At 39.4% G+C, this 23,236-nt stretch overlaps 2 protein-coding genes across 8 annotated transcripts in view; both read right to left on the bottom strand.

The window, feature by feature from the left end:
• LOC111862804 (coiled-coil domain-containing protein 63) overlaps positions 1-9,907 on the bottom strand; it is a 15,232-nt gene extending 5,325 nt beyond the window's left edge. For 6 of the 7 annotated variants that reach the window (XR_004512841.1, XM_033750799.1, XM_023848494.2 and 3 more), the window contains exons 1-7: positions 9,845-9,907; positions 9,579-9,753; positions 5,705-5,873; positions 2,905-3,048; positions 2,140-2,509; positions 1,832-2,001; positions 1,157-1,415 (exon numbers count right to left, since the gene is read on the bottom strand). Coding sequence is in view for 6 of the 7 variants with exons in the window: in XM_033750799.1 (XP_033606690.1) it covers positions 1,157-1,415; positions 1,832-2,001; positions 2,140-2,509; positions 2,905-3,048; positions 5,705-5,873; positions 9,579-9,727 (1,261 nt within the window). In the remaining variant the exon portion in view is untranslated. Of the gene's footprint in view, positions 1-1,156; positions 1,416-1,831; positions 2,002-2,139; positions 2,510-2,904; positions 3,049-5,704; positions 5,874-9,578; positions 9,766-9,844 lie in introns of all 7 variants that reach the window. The other variant, XM_023848495.2, reaches the window with a different exon arrangement.
• Positions 9,908-15,263: 5,356 nt separating this feature from the next.
• LOC111862856 lies at positions 15,264-23,236 on the bottom strand. Its single transcript, XM_023848611.2, has 4 exons — positions 22,802-23,236; positions 21,838-22,030; positions 20,908-21,082; positions 15,264-16,150 (listed from the first exon to the last, which is right to left on the bottom strand). Exons 1-4 carry the CDS (start codon positions 23,044-23,046, stop codon positions 15,588-15,590), a joined length of 1,176 nt encoding a protein of 391 aa, XP_023704379.1. The 5' UTR covers positions 23,047-23,236; the 3' UTR covers positions 15,264-15,587.

Genomic DNA, 23,236 nt, shown 5'->3' with positions numbered 1-23,236 from the left:
GGCGGAGTCACGGTGGTGACAGAGGCGGCCTGACTCCACGCCCCCCTGCACCACGGCATTACAGTGGCAGCAGCGGGTGGGATACCTCCATTCCCAACCCTGCGCCGCTAGGGCATTACATATAGTATATGACATGTCACATATCCACATCATATAATTATAAATATTACTTACAGAAAAGACACGATACACTGAAACAAAAAATTGCCTTCTCATTCACAGAAGCAGTTAATGTTCAGCAGTTCATTGCAATGGTAAAACAAAAATGCATAATTGCAATGACAAATATCACAATACAATAATTTCTTATGTATATAGGAAGATACAATTTTCTTGCTGATATTTGACCATAATTCTGTCAGTTTCCTGTCTCCTACCTCTGACACAATACAGAACACCAGCCAACTAACCCATTCACTCACTCACCTCATGCAGCAGAGTCCTTGAGAACACAACAACTGCTCAGTTAGTGAAGTAATTCACAGAATTTTATGGATCTAAAAATCTTCATTAATGTGCTCATAAGAGCTTGTCACTAGTCCCTACCCTGAGTCAGATGAATCCAATCCACACCCTCCCATTTTTTTGGGCCCATGTAACATTTTCCTCCCACCTATTCCTAGGTCTTCAAAGTAGTCTTTCTCCTCAGTGATTCTAATCAACATTTCATACAAATTTCTCTTCTCTCCCATATGTGCTGCATGCCATGCCCATCCGATTCTCATTGATTGATAATCCTAATAACAATAAGAAAAGTAAAGTTATCCCTTTAACAGGCCTTGAAGGCCCATAGGGTAATGAGATGTTGAGGCTCCCACATTGTCTATGCAATCAGCTCACAGATGGCGATGAGGTTGTCAGCCTTACATCCCGGCCACCCTTTACCCCCAGGAAGATCCCTGGTACTTATTTCTTTTAGAGTCTGAGCCAACTCCAGGACCATAGACCAGTTCAAGAGATTAAGGCAATTGAAAAATCCAATGACTTCATCGGGACTCAAACCTTCCAGCTTGCAGCATAGTGTCTTAACCAACAACACTATCACATGCCCCGATAATCCTAATAATATTTGGTGATAAGTATAGGCATATGTAATATATATATGAGCAAGGGAGAATGGATACTGGAAGTGTAACAGTGCGTTGTTTATATTCACCCAGTAGAGAGAGTATGGGTGCAGCATCACAACGCACTATGTGGAATATGTGGTTAATGCCCTGCAGCTGCTTCTCCAGAAGGGAACTGCACTGCTGTAACTTTCCCTCCACACAGTCAGCACTGTTCCTCTTCTCAGCGAGTGTGTTGGCAAGGCGAGCCAATGTATCCTGCTGTTGCAATGCCCGGTGACTCTTCAGGTCACGCTGATCATCAATCTTCTTGCGCAGACCACATGTCTGCTCCTGAAGTGACTCCACCTACACAAAACCATAGCTACAACCTGCAATCACACTATATCACAGGTATTCTATACTTGTACACTCTTCCCATATAAAACCACAACTACAGCCAGTTATATCACTACACTCCACCTATAAAAAACCATAGCTGCAACAAGGCACCACACCACATCACAGCTATCCTATATACTCCATCTACACAAAATCATAGTTACAACCTGCCACCACATGACATCACAGACAACCGTATACACTTCTCCTGTAGAAAACCACGACTACGTCAGTTATCCCACTACACATGAACTACACAAAAACAAAGCAATCACACTACATCACAGGTACAAGTGGCTTACTCACTACACTCTACCTGCCTGAAATAATGCCTATAAAGAGCTATCCTAAAAGATGTATCATTAACTAAGACCAGTATGTACCTCATTATTCAGTTCATTGACATAATTGAAGATTGCAAAGTTCTCCTCCTCTTGCTTCACAAATTGCGCAGCTATTCGATCGATGTCATCTTCTCCAGAGAATTCCTTGATCTGTGATAGGATCTCCTCAAATGTAACAATCATATGTTCTGTGGCTTCCTTTCTCTTTTCTGCAGACAGGTTACATTGAGTTAAGAAATATATAAATTTGTGCTGTGTTGGCAGAAATTGTGTGTGCATCTAAGAGCCTTCAATATACTTTAAACAGACATATCGTGGAAGTAAATTAGATGATTTATGAAACTCACTATGTTTGAGTGCCTCCCTCGCCTCTAGGTCAGCAGTGGTGCGTCGCTGTCCCTTAACACTCAGAAACTCATGCAGCTTGACATCGTGATCCAAGCGCCGCTGCAGCTCCTTCATCTCCTGGCGCTGTTGCTGCATATCAAGTTTTCCACGTTCTTTGAGAGCATGCAGCTTGTTCTGAGCTTCTTCTCTCTGGTCATATGCCAATGTCGCCTGCTCAATCAGGTGTACCATCACCTTCTTGTTAGAACTGAGTCGGCTCACAAGATGGTGGTACAGCTTATTGAAATATGCCCTGTCCTTCAGCAAGTGGTCAATCTCCTCACGCGTCTTTCCATTGGAAGCAATCACTGTGTTGAACTTGCTTGTTACCTGGGCAAAATAATATATTAGTTGGCTGCTCTGACACCTACATTTTTCATAGCAATGTGACAATATGCAATCTATTGCTAGTGGGGTGGGACTAAGTCCCTTGTACAGTGGTAACTTCTGGCCTATTGTACCAGCCCCAGACGATAGGTGAGGGTGATTGTGGAGCAATTGGTGGAATGAAGATTGGCAGGGGAAACCGAAGTACTCGGAGAAAACCTGCCCCAGCGCCACTTTGTCCACCACAAATCCCACTTGACCACACCCGGGATCAAACCTGGGCCACTGCGGTGGGAAGCCAGCAACTAAACGCTGAGTTATGGCGCAGCCTATCCACCGGTTACCATCCACTCTGTCATCTAAAACCAAGAATACACAGGCCTGGATTATAAACTTACAACTCCAAGCCGGTTCTCCAAGTTGTCAATATTCCTCTGAGTTTTTAGTGATTTCTGCAGCAAAATGCTGTCAGTGACATCTAGTTTCTTCAGCTCCAATACCTTCTTCTCCACCTTCCTTATCTGCAAGTTGAGTTCTGATAACTGAAACACACAGATCACAGCCTTGTTCAGAGCATGGGATGCAGTGAAAGAGGAATAGAATGTTTGAAGTTTTATGGCATACAGAAGATCCCTGATATGAAGCACATGTCAGGGAACAGCTTGAGTCCTTGTGTCATAAGTGAAACTGACATTTATCTAAGTTCAGTGGGATTTCTGAAGATCTCTAATTAAGCTGGTAAAAGCGCTGCTCATTAAATTTTGCTGTTTGAACGCAACAATCCCAAGGTTAGCGAAATAAGAAACATACTGCCAATTCATAGCGGTCTAAAGACTTTACCCTATGTGCCTGCAAACTACAGCAAGGAATGCTGCAGCTGATTATACTGTAACATTTCAATGATATTTACACAATATAAAATATATTGTCATGTGTAACATGATTAGACATGGATTTCTTGAGTTCATACAAATCATAACTACGAGTAATTATAACCGTTTCACTGATTCTTGACTTCACAATTCACTATTGCATCCGCTAAGTTTCCTGCATCTTCACTAGGCATTCCTATGCAACAGCTTCCAACAGTAGGGGCTCCCCCAACTACCACACCTCTGTCAGGAGGGTGACTGTCTCACAACAGCCTCAGTCAAAGTCAAAGTCACGTCATGACGGACAGTCAGTCGGCCAGTCACTCTTGGTGTCAAGCCTATCTGGGACTCAAGACCAGACTTTTGTTACTGTCAGACAGTTGCTGTTTTGTTGATGTGGGGCGCCTATCTCATAAGGTTTGGCAGACTCTCCTGTTATAGCCTCTGCATGGACTCAATAGAGAGCACTGCCTCCAACAGTTCCTCTATTGTTGCATTCATGTGTTACTGTGGTCACACGATCTGGCTACCACCAATGGACATCTTTTCTGGTTCTGTAATTTTGGTTTTGTGCTCTCATGTCACAATATGTAGTCATTTTGGGGACATAATGAAAGCTGTGGTACACCCAAATCCACTGTATGAGGCCCTACTGCATCACAAGGCATCAGAAAGTGCTGCTCACATGAACCAGTCACTAAACATATATCAATGGGAAAAAAAGTAGAGTGTAAAGGTATCCTTGTGGAGGCCCCTAGGGTTGTCAGATGTTGAGGTTCCCACATTTTCTAGACAATTGGCTCGCAGATGGTGGTAAGGTTGTCAGCCCTACGCGCCGGCCACCCTTTACCCCCAAGAACATTCCTGGTACTCATTTCTGTTAGAAGCTGAGTGGACTCCACGGCCATAGTGTGGCTGGAAGGACTAGGTCAATTGAAAAAATCTCATGGCCTCATCGGGACTTGAACCCGTGACCTTCCAGCTTGTAACATAGTGCCTCAACTAACTATGCTACCACGTGCCCCATTATACCAATGGGAAGGTTGTTATAACAGCAGTGCTCTATACTTGTATTCAGGAGCTGCCTAGTTTGAATCTCAGTCAGGGCACCAGCAATCCTGATTGAGATTTTTCATGGTTTTCCTCGGTCCCTCCAGGAACATGAAGAAATAATGCCTTGATTTTGCAGCAGCTGATTCCCTCCATATCTTTCCATTTTTTCATTCAGCCCACTATTCAATGCTGTATAGCCTCGATTGGTGCTCCTCTAACTTCCAGAAACTGCACACCACTAAGCTATTCTAACATTTCCTTTAGTCATAAAAAGCAAGCAATTGGGCTTCTTCCTATGAAATGGAGAAAAATTATAGTTGTAGTTGTCATAAACTACTTTTTATAGCCACCAATTTAAAACAAATTAATTTAAACAATAATTCATTTCATTTTTTAATTTAAATTATATTTATTACCTCTCACATATTATATATAATTAATTATTAATAATGTTACTCTCATGATGATAATGATAATAATAACAGTAATTGTTTCATGCAGTTTCATATCATAGTTAATCTTACCAGGCACTTCTGTGACATGTGATAAAAATTTATTTATTGCTTTTCCCCCTAAAACTGCCTCTGGACCACCTGATAACCACCATGGACCACCAGTAGTCAGCAGACCACAGTTTCAGAAACACTGGTCTAACTACTGACAGCACTGCAAAATATCTTGCAGTAAAAAGTGGTGCAAAGACAGTGTGTGCACTTGCTGATATACAACTGACCACGACTATGTTGACTGTTAACTTATCAGACCATTGCTGGTTGCTGATTACTATACAGCAATGAAATGACTGACCACTAAAGCCAGTTTCAAAAACCTGACACTTCACCTTTGCATGCCTAATGAATTGCTTTGCCAAACATAGCACATCTGCAAGTTTATTTAGGTCTCCATAAATGATCAAATTTTAATCAGAACAGTCATTGTAGAGAAGGTTACCCTTTTTTGTTTTTGGGCTTGTATTTTTTGGAACTAGAATGTTCATATCTGCCCGGCATGGACCTAGGATGGATAAATTCTTGAACAATAAATGTGAATAAAATATGTCCAACAATTCAGGCACTACCAAGGTGTACATCCATCTATCCATACATACATGCATACATACAACCAAATGATATTCCAGAAACCACATTTCAGTATGCCAGTGAGGCTGAAAATGTATAAATTCATCACAATCTCAAGATTGGTTCTTTTTATGATCACAATACTTTCTCACATATACTCTGTATATAAGATAACACAAATAAACCCATGTCACCTTCAACTTCTCTGATTTGATCTGACTATCATATCTGTCAGTGAGGTTAAGCAGATGGACAAGCTCTGAGGATGTTTTGTTGTTTTTAACTTCATTCAGTGGGGACTTGGCTGCACGAAGATTTTTCAGCAGCTCATCCTTCTCAGCATTCAGTGCTCTTATTATTCTCCTGCAACAACCAGTGAATGTAGAACCATGAGGCACAGTATACGTGAGATATAATTGAGAACATGCCCACACTAAACCAGCATGCTGTTCATCTTGTATCTCATACTGCAAGAGTTCAAGAGCATATGGACAGGCTTGATTTGGGTACTTGCTGTTCATGCTTTCACTTACTCATTGTCAAGCTCCCAACAGTAAGTTATCACAAACATTCTTTGAAAAATTTCTTATGCAACCTTTGAACAACTTCCCATTATCTACCTTTATGGTGTGCATCCTGTTGTCATACAAAATATATATAATGGGACAGTATACACAACAATAATTCTAAACCATTTGTTTTTATTATACACACACACACAATATGAATTCATATTGATCAATGATGCAATTTAAGAACTATGTAGTACCAGTATTCTTGTATGCCTGAAGATGACCCAAGAAAAGAGTTGAAACACGTAGTGCTAGCACCAGCAGCTAATAAAAACAAATGTTGACACAGTAGTGTCTAATTTGTCTGTTTCAGAATTACTGTTGTGTAGATTGTCAAATTATATAACTTTCTCATTATCTAACATACAATGTCATGATCTGCCTCAGTTCATATTTTGTTTTTTTATTTTACATGCATCCGTGCCTCCCAAAAAGATATATAATTCAAGCCAAAAATGAGAATTTAATCTAAATGCTATAAAAAGAGAAAATGAAAATACACATTTCATTAAAAGAGCACATACATATGTGATCTGAAATCTTCACGACTGAATCAAGAAAAATATCTTGATTTTGATTCAAACAATGATTCTTAGTTTTCAAATTTGACAATGCTGCAATAGTTTTGTCTTATGTAGTAGTATACACACCACCTAATCCATCAGAATCGCAACAGCAAAAAACAGTAATAAAACTCAAACTGTCAACAAAATTGTTCTCTCTCTCTCCCCTCACTCCCTTTATGCATATGGTGAGAAAGGACATGGTTTTAGAGCTGATTGTTTTCATTCATTCATTCATTCATTTCCTTTATTTTCCATATATCCATACAGGCAAAAAACCTAGGATGTGGAAATAGTCCCTTTGATAATAGATGTATACATGTAATAAATTACATAAGTCACACAACCAAAATCACACACACTAGGCAACCAGCATAGATAATGGAACAAAAAAAAAACTCATTACAATTATAATTAATAAACATAATTTAAAAGGAACATTACTATAAAATCTTAAAATTAATACATTTTCACTCAAATTACCCAATGTTATATTTTAGCGTCCTGTTGCACTGNGGAATAAACAAATCATGAACAAATTACCCAAATTAACTGAATTAAATGCGTTACAAATTTACACACTTATGATCAACTATCTTTCCTTCTTTCTTTCTTTATTTCATTTTCCCATAAATCAAAATACGTACATTGTTACAGAACTCATCATATATATACATACATATCCTCCACTTTCCATAAACTTCCATACAGGCAACAGACCCAGGATGTGGAAATAGTCACCAAACACATACACAAAGTCACACAAGCCACACAACGAAGATCACCCACATTAACTATCTAACACATACAACAATACAAGGCAAAAAGATAATATCCTGATTAACAGACATAATTCACAAATAACCACAATACAATAAAACTATGATTTATGACAATTTTTCATTGAAAAAGATCTGATATCTAAAGAAATAAATAGTACTCTTTAGTGCATTCTGAGAAAGAGGTTAGTGCTATAAATTGCTGACGGGATCCTTGGATGTATTTTGTTCTCAGCTTATTCCTGAAATTTTGATCTGTTACTGCCATTTCAAAATATCTTAATTTCTTACAAATTTTTTAAAAATATTTATAGCTGTACCGTATTATGAATTTGCCCTGCATTCTAGTGATGAGACATGAACATATATTTTACTTTCTGTGTGACTGTAGAGCAAACTTGTGATATGAATATAGCTAACAGATAAGTAAGAAAATGGATCTAGATATACATTTGTGGGGGGGAAAAAAAGTATAATTTCATGCCTCATCACCAGAATGAAGGATAAGTTTATAACAAATATTATACTTAAGCCTCCTGTTGCACTCAACACGATAAATGATACAAACTCCGTCCCAAGTGCAAACAATATATATTATANAGAAATTTTAAAGGATTTTAAAATCATAACTAAAGATTTATAGTGCTACTACAGGAAAATCAAAATTTGACATGTGCAATATAATCTACATACCAGACACATATCAACGAGGTAGATGTTGATAATATGAAGAAAATAACAATGTGTTTTTAAATGTTAAATTTTAGACTGGGTTCAGTGTAGCAGCAACGTTAAGAGTATACGCCTGATGATGGCCGATAGAGGCCGAAACATGTAGTGTGGAAGAGAACAAGACCAAAGACATATAATATATATTGTTTGCACTTGGGACGGAATTTGTATCATTTATAACAAATCTTTAAAAAATAAATCTAATATCATTAAAAAAAGTGAAAAATTAAAGTATTTGGGATTGGCAGTAACTAAAATAAATTGCATTCAAAACAGTACTAAGAGCAGATTAAATTTGGAGAATGTTTGTAGCCATTCAGTTCAATATGTTTTGTCTTCCCATTTGCTGTCTACAAATGTAAAGACTAAACACAGTAAACTATAATTTTACTGCAGTTTTGGTATGGATGGTAAAGATGGCCTCAAACATCAAAGGAATAACAAAGATTGGGCACGTCTGAGGACAGAGACCTGATAAAAATATGTTGGACCCAAGGAGGAGGAGGAGGTAAGAGGATACTGGAGAAAATTACATTATGAGATTTTTCTGAATTTATATTCCCTGTCAAACCTTATCAGAATGACCAAATAGAGGAGGATTAGCTGGGTGGGATATGTAGAACTGATGGGACACATATAGAATGCATAAAAAAATTCTGGTCAAACCTTGAAGGGAAGGGATAAAAAGATGTTTTCTAAGTCTTAGACACAAATGGAGAGGGGGGGGGGGGTTCTAAAGTAGATGTGAGAGAATGTGAGCTGTATTCATCCGGTTCAATAGGAAACAATGGTGAGCTCTTGTGAACATGGTAATTAACTTTGGGTTCCATACAAGGTGGGAAGTATGTATATATAAATGTTAAATTTGTCCTGTGCTTAACTAATTAAGCACTATGCCATTAATGTGTATGTGGGAGTACTGATTCACGTTTTGTTGACCTCGGCACTAGTTGGATGTGAGTGCTCAGCTTCATGCCCTGGTCACTTTACCATTGGGGAAAGACCCCTGGTATCCATTGGATAGAAGGCTGGGTGGGCCCCAGAATCGGTCTGGAAGACTTGGAGAAGAGAAATTCTTGACCCTACCGGGACTCGAACTCCCACGGCTCGGTCTTCCTGCCCATAACCAGTCGCTATGCCACCTGCCGTATCTCGGGAACCCATATAAACATAACATTTTTTTATTGAAAATCTTTAATGTACCCATGAAGTTTAACTGACTCCTTCTGAATCACCCAATATGTGCTATAATAATAAATAACTGACTCCGCAGACGTTGACAGTGCCTCCTGGCAAGATCAAAGTGACAAAGTGGAGGGGAGTTTAAGGGAAGGTCTATGCAAGAGACCGATTTTTTCCAACTCTGGCGCGAATAACCTTACTAACTCATATATGGACAACATACTCACTATGCATACGAACCTCTGTCTTTGTAAAACAATGTTTGCTTTCTGAGAGTATGACTGCCGATCTCCTTCCATAATTCGATATTGTCGTTGCAGACGACTCAGTTCTGTTTCCGCCAGTTGATCCACGTCCAGGTCTTCGGCAGTTACCCTCCTAAGCGCCATTCTACAGTTTTAAGCGATGAATTAATCTGGAAGAAACACTACATTACAAAATCAACAAACGTATTCACTACAAAACTTCACAGAATGTTGTGAACAATAAAATTGCCGTCAACTTACATCCACTCCACCGGTTACTATGACAACTCTCCGCAGCACAATCAACCATGTCACGGATCAAAATAATATTATCAGTTACGGATAATATCACGGAGTACCTGCTAGTACAAACGAGTAATAACACGGATCCCTCTGCTGGCTCTGTTGTCAGATTACAGTCGCACGACGGGTTTTGTGTGATAGCCGAAGGACGATAGACGTTACTCTCAAAATTTTCGAAATAGGTAAACGTAGTAAGATAAGGTAATTTTGTCCCTGTACTTAACTAATTCATTCATTCATTCATTTATTTCATTTCCATAAATCCATACAGAAACAAGTTCCATGAGATGTGGAAATAGTCAAGTTTGAATCTTAACATAAATACAATAAAAACATAGAAAAACAAGTTATAGAAATAAATTCAAGAATACATAAATTAATATAATTACATTTCAAAATAACAATTAGTATATAGTAAGCAATCATATTTCTGCCAAGGCCCTTTATACAGTGCGTACAATCAAGTGCGCGCCGCGGCTGCAATTTGCCGTGAGTCATACCACCGCAGAACGGATGCAGTCGCGGGGAGTGTTGCAACTCCTCCCCGTGACTGCATCCGTTCTGCGGTGGTATGACTCACGGCAAATTGCAGCCGCGGCGCGCACTTGATTGTACGCACTGTATATATTGTTATGTTAATTGTAATAATAAGTGAATAATTACTTAGCAAAATAAAATCATCTATTAAAAAATTCATCAAGGCTCAAAAAGTCCTTCAATTTGACTTTAAATTGATTAGGTATGGAAGCAATTTCTTTAAGATTATAAGGGAGTGCATTTAAGACCTTCACTGCCATGTCGGACACGCCTCTACCATATACAGCCAGATTCACCTGGTTCATATGTAGATCCATTCTCCGTCTAGTTAATAAATCATGATAGTCATTGTTTAGAGCAAACTTGTCTCTATTTTTAACAACGAACATCATCAGTAAGTATACATATTGAGCTCTTAAAGGAAGTATATTTAATTCCCTGAATCTATTTCTACACAATTCTTTATATCCACAACCAACCATTAATCGTATAGCTCTTTTTTGCGTCCTAAAAACCTTTTCAGCAGAAGCTGAATTACCCCAGAATATCAAGCCATAGGACATGACAGAATGGAAATAAAGAGTTATAAATTAAGCACTACGCCATGAAGATGTATAGACCCACGTTTTCTTGACCTCGGCACTAGTTGGAAGGGAAAGACTCTGTGGTACCCATTTGATAGGAGGCTGGTTGGGCCCCAAAACCGCTCTGGACAACAAGGAGAAGAGAAAATTCTTGCCCCTGCCGGGATTCGAACTCCGACCTCTCGGTCTTTCAGCCTGTAGCCAGTTGCTATACCGACTGTGCCATCCGGGCTCCATCTGAATGGGTGCAACGTAACGTAAATCATGTATAGCAGGCCTGCCCAAGCAAGTTCAGGTGAATGTTGTTGCAGAGTCCCAGAGGTCCCAATGATGTTCCCAAGGTAAATGCGGAGTGACCATGTACGTGGGTTTATTGTGTACTTGCAGTGAATTGGACAAGGTTAAGAGATACCGTAATGTAAGGATATTAAATGGCAGAAAATAATTTTCGAGTTTTGTAATGGCAATCCAGTTTGTCATATTCACATTTTGTTTTCGTTTCATAACAGCTGTTAGTCTTTGTATTTATATAACTTTACTACATTCTAGGAGATATGTTTCCTGTATTCTCAATTTATTATTTCAGTGGAAAAATCTCTGCTGTGAAGCTAAAGGCATTCTTTTTTTCTTACCCTTCACTAGGAAAGCACCAGAATTTGGCATCTGTAGTGGCTACCATAAACAGTGTTTACCAATATCTTGTAATCGTACATCTATAATGACTTCACCACAGGAATTCAATATTACTTGAGTACTGTGGTTGATAATATTTGTATAGGCAGCTTTAGGAAAGATTGTATTCATATTGGACCAGTGGTGGATTATCTGAACATGATGCTAAACTCTACTACAACTATGTAAGTTTTGAGGTTTTCACGGCGATGACGATGAAGAAAGTCGTCTTCTGGGTTTAGGCACCGTGTATTCTTCGTTTTGGCCGACGTTTCGGAGGAACGTCGGCCAAAACAAAGAATACACAGTGCCTAAACCCAGAAGACGACTTTCTTCATCTACTACAAATATTTGTAAAAAATGTAAAATAGTTTTCAGTTATAATCACAAGAAACAAATTTGACTTAGACACAGCTAAATAATTAACAACACATCTAAGTAATATAAATTGGGAATAAGTACTAAGCAACCATGAGGTAGAGTCAATATTTAACATATTTCTGAACATCTTAAGAATTTTTTGAAGTTTCCTTGCCAAAATGGAGAATAGGGGAAAAAAAATAAAATATTTATCTTTACCTTCAACACAATTCTTTAAGATGTATACAAATGAATGTTTACATTAAAGTCATAAATCTTAAAGGCACGACATGTTTTGACCCTTATTGGGGCATCATCAGGTGTTGATTAGTGTTAAGGTGCTGAACCTGTACCCAATATGGATCGATTTCCTCTCCAGTTGTCTTACAAACTCTGCATTATCCATGCAAGACTGCAGTTGCATTTTTAATTTTGAAATTTCCTTCTGTGATGTTAAAGTATTTTCTTCTAGCTGTTTACGATGTTCTGCACAATTCTGAGCACTTATCATTACTTTTCAGCCTTTTCAACAGCACTGAGTTTGTCCTCCATCCAGTTAAATAGGGTGTATGAAAATAATTAATCTCATACACCCTGTTTAACTGGATGCATAATGATTTATCCAGTCTCAGCGCAACTGCTTTTCAATGAGAAATTGAGAATTTAAAATATTAAAAATGATTTGGAGGACAGACTCAGTGCTGTTGAGAAGGCTGAAAAGAATGCAATAAAGGAAATGATAAGTGCTCAGAACTGTGCAGAAGAACATCATAAAGGAGCTAGAAGAAAATACTTTAACATCACAGAAGGAAATTTCAAAATTATAAATAAGATGTTCTGATCCCTTTAGTTGCCCATTAATTATTTTCATACACCCAATTTAACTGGATGCATAATGATTTATCCAGTGTCAGTCCAGCTGCTTTTCAATGAGAAACTGAGAATTTAAGATATTAAAAATCATTTGGAGGACAAACTCGGTGCTGTTGAAAAGGCTGAAAAGATTGCAATAAAGGAAATTATAAGTGCTCAGAATTGTGCAGAGGAACACTGTAAACAGCTAGAAGAAAATACTTTAACATCACAATACGAAATTACAAAATTAAAAATGCAACTGCAGTCTTGCATGGAGAACCTTCGGGTTCCATAAAATGCCAGAAAATTCTTGAGCAGCTGCAGAATTGGCAGCTCCTCAAGAAGGGCTGAGCTCCATGAGTAAGTAAGTAACAACCAAACAATGAAATTCACTGCAGGATATATTGAAAAGTATGAACTCAATTCATGAAGGAGGCGGAATATATGCATTACAATAAACAGACATTAAAATAAAAAATAAATTAAAGTCTGGAAAACTGTGAAAAGGAAAACAGGTAAATATTCTATGGAAGAAGATACACAGACAGTAAACATAGGATGTAAATGATAACATAGTAAGAAGTCCTAAACTCCCAGCAAACTTGAAATTATTTATTAACAGTTACAGAAACAATGAACAGTGTTCTACATAATGGTGATGCTTCTTTGATATAATTACCAGTACTGCTTGATTTATGTGACAGTTGTATTCTGGAAAAAGTCACCAAGGTTGAAATTGCATAAATCAAACATAATTTTTCTGCAAGAACTGATAAAAATATCTGAGAACTACCAGTATTGTTGCCACTAAAAGTGATTGCCTTGTGTTGTACAGTAAATCAGTCATCCATTTTCAGTTGCTCCCAGCCTTTGATTTCTCATGTAAGAGCAGATGTGTGGCTGTGCCAAATTCCTTGTTCCCTCAGCATTCCTTCAGTGCTTTCCACACAGTACTCAACTCTCCCCCTCCCCCAGCTCTCAATTGGCCAGCAAGTGCTTTGCCTTTTTTTTTAATTCACTTAGTGGGGGGTGGAGTCCAACTGGGTCCACTCAGCACGGCGGCCACTGATTGGCCTATTGTACCCCACCCCAGCGCCACTTTGTTCACCACAAATCCCACTTGACCGGACCTGGGATTGAACCCAGGCCGCTGTGGAGGGAAGCCAGCGACTAACCGCTTGAGCTATGTAGTGGCCAAGTGATCTGCCTCACAGTGGGTGTTAATTAAATTTTGTCCAAGTTTGTTAAGCGGATTGTAATTACATCATATTTTATGAATTTACATAATGAACACCTGTACTTAGATATAATACTGTATTATCTGAGATGTATTTATATGTATATGTACTGTAAGGAATGAGTTATCTTGAGGCTTGTTCTACATACTTGGCTTTGGCCTATGAAGACTGTACGGACTGCAAACAAATTGTTTTCTAATCTACCAAACTATCATTCCTAGTTTTTATAATTGGCTGTTTCTGTAATGGATGTGCTTTTGTTACATTAAGTAAATTCACAAGCTGTCATGCATAGAATAAAAATGCTAATAATAATAATACTAATAATAATTTTGTGACCTGAAATGAATGCTATCTCTCTTTATGATTGTTGTGACAGGATTGCATGTGAAAGGAAGAGGTACAGAATAATAATTATTTCTTTATTAAATATTGCATAGGTGTGCATTGTTAATGGAAAACTGGAAGGTTTCCTTGGAACAAACATGAATTGGTGTATTTCTGACCAAAGTAACAGTTCAGGGTTCACTAGAAGTTTCAATTCATCGTGACAAGATTTCCACATATTGTAATACGGTGGTTGTACCAAATAAGATACACCCTCTCCACTTCTAATAGTAACAGTAATAGAATACATTCTGTTAGCACTCTTTACTTGTACAATGTAAAATAACCACATGGCACTCAAAATTTTTGGTTCTCACAGCACATACTGTGAAGAGTTCTGTCTTCTGCAATGCAGTGCCATGTAGTCTGATAAATACTACCAATATTCTAATGACAAGTGCTGCCTTTATCTTCCTCCCAAGCACCGATAACAATTTATCAGGCTATAGAGCATCACATCCACAGCCATGAGAACCTCAAACCTCATGCAGATTCATACAGAACCATCACAGCTTGGCATGGAGACAGCACTGTATCTCCACCTGACATGTTAGCACTTCATCTAATGCGGTAACAGTTGGCTGAGGTACTATGCTGCACGCTGGAAGGCTGCTGGACTGAATCCCAATGAGGTGGATTTTCTATTTACCTAATTCTTTCAGTCGCACTGTGGCCCTGGGGTCAACACAGCCTCTAACAGAAAGGAGTACCAGGAATCTTCCTGGGGGTAAAGAGCGGCTGGATGTGGGTGCTTCAACATCTCAAAACCCTATGGGCCTCCATGGCCTGTTACAAGGATACCTTTACTTTACTTTACTAATACTCTTCATTGCCTCATATATACCAACTACACTTTTGCATAACTCTAAACCAGATGAGGACTATGTGAGATTTGAGGTTCTTGCAATGGTGCCTATAAAGACTGCTGTCTTCTGGGATGTGACACCATATAGCCTGGTAGATCACCACCAATGTTTCAGAGGAACATGGTGCATTCATCTTCACCATCAGTGATCTACCTAACTATGTGGTACCATAGTATTCTTCACAGAAAAGTACTTCCATGTTTCATTTCATGCCAGGCACCCTGTACAAAAATGTACCATCATCATCATAGTAGCAGTCTTCGATCTTGAAGGTGCAACCTTTCTTCCACTTTTTGGCTGGCACTCGGATTCTCCATGGCGGATCCTTACCAATATCAGAACTCATCTCAGTCACTGTGGGATTCAGTCCAGCAGAATGACTGTTTACCATTTCATTGGCGATGTCTGAGTTAGCGTCCTGAATTGCCTCTGACACATGTTCGCACTTACTGTGATTAGATACCATCAACTTGGCATCTGCACTTTTCTCATGACCCTTCTTAATTTCCTTCAAAACCCTCTCCCTGTATTTCTCAAGCGTGACACAATTCTGTCGTGAGTATGATTTCTGTCCACGTAGGAGGAATGAATCACCCTTTGGAACTGTTGACGTATCACGTGCTCTCTGCAACACATCTGGGTCTCTCACATCATCCTCTGGCATGTCTTTACATTTCAGCAATTTGTAGCTTTCTATTATACTTCTAAACTCTGACTGCTTTGGCTTTGGTATGCTGTTTTCATCTCTGAAGATTCCAGCGATGGCTGAAATTAAGTACAGACATTGCACTGTTGTTGTTATTATTATTATTATTATTATTATTATTTCTGTTGATGATGCTATTTTTAGTTTATTTTGGCAGTATCAGTGTCCAAGACAAGAAACATCATAATGATTGGATGATTAGTGAATAGGAAAAGATGTGGAAGGAAAGTACAATAGCCTAATTCAGGTTCTACTCTGGCACCTGCCTGGGAGTATCTGATGAAAACCATGAAAGGTCTCAGCCACGATAGTTGCTGTCCCAGCTGAGATTTGAATTAATCACTTCCTAAATACAAGTCAGAAACAATAAAAGTTCAGTCAAGATGGCCAGTAACCTAGCTGAGATTTGAACTGAGTATCTCATCTAAAGCATTATCACTAAACTAAATATGCTCAATCACAAAATCTCCCCATCTCTGATGACGGGAACAACGATGGTCCCTGAAACGTCAACAATTTTTAACCAACTGACAGTTGAGGGCCCAAGAAGATTTCATCAACTTTAACTTCCAAGAAAGCTACAGGTTGCATATGCTTGATGACATCATACTGATACCAGTAGTTTCGGGAGGTTCATTTCAATAAAGTCAGTCAGTATTACTGAAGCTCAATGCAGAATGTCCATAAGATATGTTCAAAAGTCTTGTATATTCATAATCACAATACAAGACTGAATGAAACAAAAACCAAAATGACACATGTTCACAATCTGCATCAGCAAAGTTCCACATGTCTCTCTTGTAATGTGGTAGATACCAAGACAACACTGCCTTGGCCCAAACATTTTCCTTATTTTCTGAGCCTACCATGATGTGCCCACTTGCCTGGATAAGCAGAAGCTGAGGTTTTCTAATAAGGTGATGTGGTGCCTCCTCTCGGCAACTTTCCACAAAGTTTTAGACAGTTGGATGGGGAGTGATAGTACTTCATCTGGGGCCATCTCGGTCCCTGGATTTAATTCCCATAGATTTTCTCCTCTGTGGGTATATAAAAAGTGGTTTCTGGAGCCATTGGGCATTCAGGCAGCATTGAAACATTCAAACATGGGATTATGGCAGCTATGGAAACCACTACACCAGAAATGTAATGGGTGCTGCAGAATTACAAGGGGGAAATGTGTGACCTGTTCTAATGCCACTTCTGAGTGTATCATTACCTTAGTTCTTGTTTCATTCAATTAAGTATCAGGGTTACAGAAATATAACTTCCTGAAACAAAACACCATAGACATTTTGTGGACATCCTTCCATCAATCATAATAAGACGGTAATTATACCGTTTACTAGGAAGAGAAATATAAAGGGCCTTAAGGAACTGACCCTCTTCAGTATGACAATCCAGCTCTCCAGCGATGTCAAGTACCTTGGTCTAGTATTAGACAAGGGACTGACATGGAAAAAGCAGCTGGACAAGGTCATCAATAAAGCCTATAAGGCTTTTAGGACATGGAGAATCATGTTTGGTAAAACTTGGGGACTGCAGCCACACGTTGTGCATTGGATATACACTGCGGCTGTAAGACCCATAATTACATATGGTGCCACAGTATGGTGGCCCAGAGTTAAACTCACGACAAGCAAGGCAGAACTTAGTAAATTGCAAAGGTTGGCTTGCTTGTGTATCACAGGAACAATTCGAACATCTCCAACAGCTGCAGCGGAGATACTCCTTGGACTCCCCCCACTGCATATACAGTTAGGAGGCGGAGGCCAGGACAGGAATCTACCGTCTCCAGTGCAGGGATCAATGGAAACCTAGATCCGATGGTTTCGGACATGCATACATAACTCAGGACTTGAAAAAATAACCCATATTACAAATGGGGTCTGACAAAATGATACTGAGACATGTATATGAAAAACCCTTCACAGTTAGATTTCCTGGCAGGAGTGAATGGGAAGATGGGTTTTGGCCTGATAGAAAAGGGGGACTGATCTGGTGCGGCAATAAAGAAACCGGATTACTTTTATGACTCATTTCCGGCCACGTTGATGATGAAGAGGAGGGTAGGGCATTGACCTGTGGAGTTCCCTCTACCGTCACACAAAGTTTCATTCACGCGCATCAGTTAGTCTGGCCGCGACCATTGTTAGAAGCGGATCATGTGTCTGAGCTCCGTCAGAATAATGCTGAGTGCTAATGTAGAACGTGTTAACATCAAATTCCTCACAAAACTTGGAAAATCTGCCACTGAAACTTACAATTTGTTGACAGAAGTATATGGTGATCAGTGTCTATCTCGCACGCAAGTTTTCGAGTGGTTTAAGAAGTTTATGGAGGGTAGGAAAAACGTCGGGAACGATCCAAAATCGGGCCGTCCTCCCACTGCGAAAACTCCAGAGAATGTGGAGAAGGTCGCTAGAATTGTTCGAAGAGATCGTCGACTGAGCATTCGAGCAATTTCTGAACTTACGAACATCAATAAGGAAAGTGTTAGACAGATTTTGCACGACGATCTGGGCATGAAAAAGGTGTGTGCTAAAGTGGTGCCAAAAATCCTTACCCCCCAGCAAAAGGAACATCGAGTGAATTGCTGTGTTGACACTCTTGAAAACATTGAAAATGATCCTGATTTCTTCCAAAACGTAATTACGTGTGACGAAACTTGGATTCTTCAATATGATCCAGAGACTAAGCGACAATCCATGCATTGGAAGAGCCCCAAATCCCCTAGGAAGAAGAAAGCGCGCATGAGCAAGTCCAAATTCAAAGCAATGATGATTGTTTTTTTCGATATCCGGGGGGTAATCTACATTGATTGGGTGCCTGAAGGTCAGACTGTCAATCAGGTTTATTATAAAAATGTTTTGACGTACCTCCGTGAACGTGTGCGACGAAGGAGACCAGACATGTGGAAGAATGCCTCATGGGTTCTTCATCACGACAACGCGCTATCTGTGAAGAGGTATTTGGCAAAAAACAACATTCCAGTGATGGAACATCCACCGTATTCTCCGGACCTAGCACCGTGCGACTTTTTTCTCTTCCCGAAAATCAAGTCTGTGCTCAAAGGGACCAGGTTCAAGTCCGTGGATGAAGTGAAGGCAAAAGCGACGCAACTCTTGAAGAGCATAACACAAGATGACCTGCAGCACTGCTTCCAACAGTGGAAAATTCGCATGGAGCAGTGTAGGGATTGGGGAGGGGACTACATTGAAGGGGATAACATTTTGATTGTCTGATTTTTTTTTCAATAAAGGGTTAGAGCATGAATCCGGTTTCTTTATTGCTGCACCTTGTACAGATGGTTCCAAGATAAATAAGGGCACTGGAGCTGGTGTGTACTGCTATGGCATGAGGCAGAAACTTAGTTTCAGCCTTGGGCAGTACACGACAGTATTCCAGGCAGAAGTATAAGCCATTAAGGCATGTATTATGGAGAATTTAGATAGGAACTACAGAAATAGGAACATCTACATTCTATCTGACAGCCAGGCTGCACTTAAAGCACTTGACAAACACCAGATCAACTCAAAATTGGTCTGGGATTGCCACCAAACCCTCATGGAACTGGCCAAACATAACAGGGTACAACTGATATGGGCACCGGTGCATGAGGGTATTGCTGGAAATGAAGCAGCAAATAAATTGGCTAAGATCGGAGCTGAACATCCATTCATAGGACCTGAACCAGCCTCTGGCATCTCTATAGGAGTTGCCAGAAAGGCAATCAGGGACTGGACAAATATGAATCACAAGAAATACTGGGGATCCTTGACTGGACTAAGGCAAGCAAAGGGACTCATATGAGGACCCTCTGCTAAAAAGCGAAGGAACTGTTGAAGTTAAACAGGAACCAGCTATGATAGGTGGTGGGACTACTACTGTCACCTTAAAGGACACCTCTTCAAACTGGGACTAAGTGATAGAACCACTTGTGAGAGGTGTCAAGAAGAAAATGAAACAGCCACACATATCCTGTGTGAATGCGAGGCATTAGCTTACTTAAGAATGCGTTACTTGGGTCAATATTTTATGGAACCAAGTGACTATTTCGATGCCCCCACGTCCAAAATCCTGTGCTTCATTCAAAGCACATGATTGCTGAGGAGATAATCAAAAGAGGAAACACAATAGACCACTGTAGATCGTGGTGGAAGGGCCGAGAAGTCCCACCCCTTATACATACATTCATTCATTCATTCATTGTGGACATCCTCTCTGTGTGTTACAGCACTAGGAAATTATCATATCTTTATATTTTTACATTCACTACTGTTAACAATACCAACATGGAGGCTTCATGAACTAAAGAAAATATAAAAAAGCTGTTTTTGTGCTTAATTGTAATTAAGCTCCACATTATGAAGATGTGTGGGGGTGTGGAGGGATAGGTCCAGCATTCTTTAACTCTGCATTAGATGGAGGTGAGTTGTCAGCTTCCACTCCAGCTGCTTTACACCTGGGGAAAGAGCTCCTGGTACCCATAGAATATGAGGCTGGGTGAGCCTCATGGTTGTTCTGGCCACTGTGCAGCAGAGAAAAATCTCTTGCCCAAGCCAGGAATTGAACCCTGGCTGTCCAGCCCATAGCTTGACACTATATTGACTAAGCTATTTTGGCTCCTAATAAAGAATATACGGATTACAAAAAAATATGACAGACGTTTCCGCCAGTGTTTTAACTACTTGATGTGTGTTTGCATGCATATGCACATGTGCAGAGAGACAGCAAGCAGTGCAGTGCCTGAGTGTTTGAGACAGGAATTAAACACTCCGGCTTCTTAGTAATGGAATAATAAGTCATGGGTCATTACCAGGCCTCTGGGAGACTGGTGCTTGTCTCTGTGTGAACTTTGATAAATGCAGTCTCAGTTCAGGGTCTACCTCCAACTTCCCTTTCTGTAGCAAGTCCCAGTTTTTCTGTACAGCAAGGTCATGTTTCAGAACTCGATCAGCATCCTGTGGACGCCACTTGGATTTCAGGATTTTCTGAAATCAAATGGCAGCACAGCACGATTACAACATATTCATCATTCATTTGCCTCTCTTCTTTCTCTTTCACGATCGGTCAATGTGTGCAACAATAACAAATGTTGTTAAGCTGCCCACTTCCTTCATACCTCCTGGATCTAAATGTTTTCTCCGATGCTTTCACTAGACGTGCTTGAAAACAAGCAGAGCAGGAAAATACACTGCAACCCCCTTTTAATGTTAAATTTTCATGATTTCAATTCAATAAACTCTGAGTTAAATTACTTCCATTTAATATTTTCCTCTGCTACTCCCAAATGAAAATTTGAATGCAGATTCCATTGTATATGAATAATTTTGACATAAATAAGTTGGGCACACAGTATTAATACAGTAATGAAATTTGGTTTATGATGTAGAGAACATGTGGCTCACATGTAGGAGAGAAGAGATGTGTAGATAATCTTGCTAGATAATTTTTTTGAAAGTGGCCATTTGGAAGACTGAGAAAGAGATGAATAATGTGGGATGGATTTTATGCAAATAGGTAGTGAAGATGAAGGGGAGAGAGGGATAAGAAAACGAGGAGGAAGACACACTGGTAAAATGATGGAACAAGTTTACCAGTGTTGATGGAGGATATGTCGAGAAATAAATGTTTTTACCAGGTTCAAATATCGCACATTTTACATTTTATATCATCTGTAACCTTTACACACATATATATAACTGATTATGAACTGCCACAGACCTTCAGAGAAGCAATAGCTCACCCTTATTGTTGCCTCAGATGCTGGAAAACTTTGGGCCAATTTCTCTACAGTCCAAGTATCTGCATTGCTGCTGTGCAGATAATGGATTTGCTCCTTCTCTGCCCATGTCAACAAGTTCGGCCCTTTTTCTTGTCTGAAGTACTTATTGCCTACAATTTTCAGTTGTTTCATCTGCTTCATTTTTTCTTCTTCACTGCAACAATCATTAATTACCACAGATAATGGGAAATATGGGTTAGTTACTTCATGAGGGAAAAACAGAAGAAACAGAATTAGAAACTAATATCTTTGAGGAGCTGGAACTTAAAATTTGACAGAAATCATTACAATGGTTTGCCATAAACATAATTTCTAGAAAAAGAAAAGAGGACTATGGGATGACCTCTGGCAACGTAGTTCAGCCATGTACTGGAAGACATCAAGAAGAAGGTAAGAGATAGCAATAGGTCAAAAAGAAAAGGCCGTGGGAAGAAAGAGGAAACTGGAAACTTATTTAGGGATAGATTCCTTCCACTCTCATCTCTTCGGTCCTTTAAAACACCATAACTTCTTTAATGTTTGGACTGCACTATAGCCAGAAGGCTGTACAATAAGCAGGATCACAGATGTGGCCAACACGTGCAGCTCAAGGACACCTAAATAAAACAGATGGCTAATCCACATAGCCAGATGCAATCTGGGGCAAGTATACAAGAGAAACAAAACAGCATTACAGTGAGCAGCAGATTCCTTAACCTGAAGATGGCCGGTTAGCCCGAACATGTGTCAACAAAGAAAAACGAGTGAACAGTATAGACGTTGCAGACAGACGGCATAAGAGCAAAAAGCAGTCAGGATCACATCAAATCTATGCATTAATATACGAATTAAAGCTGTCCTCTATTTAGCATCTTCAGCATTTCATGAAAGCAATTCAGCACACTGAATACAATGCATATAATCTTCTGCCACTATCATTGCCTACCTTTCGTGTAAATCGTGCATCTCATTTAATCCTGTAAAATCTGCATCGGCATCGTCCACATCACTCAGTTCTTCTACATGTCTGTCTTCAGGTTCCAAAATACCCATGCGTCGCTGAATACCCGGATTTGGGAAACGCGAATAATTGACTTTCCTCCATTCCTTTACTTTAGTTTTTGATACCGTTCCACGCTTCCTTACAATATTCACAATGGGTTTATAGGTTAACATACGAAATCGCAACATGTTCTGCAGTCGAAAGAATATCAAATTACTACAATAACGCCATGGATTAAACTATATGTTGGTACTATACTTCCTAATTGGACACGAGCCAATTTTATTTGCTATTCAGTCATTAAATTAACCGAAATTAATGATACCGTCACATTTAATGTTAACCTTAAACGACCGAAACAATAACGCGCAATGCGTA

This window comes from Cryptotermes secundus, unplaced genomic scaffold (genome assembly GCF_002891405.2).
Source record: "Cryptotermes secundus unplaced genomic scaffold, Csec_1.0 scaffold462, whole genome shotgun sequence".
NCBI lineage: Eukaryota > Metazoa > Arthropoda > Insecta > Blattodea > Kalotermitidae > Cryptotermes > Cryptotermes secundus.
The sequence above is the reverse complement of the archived record's forward strand: the minus strand, read 5'-3'. Positions and strand labels throughout refer to the sequence as shown.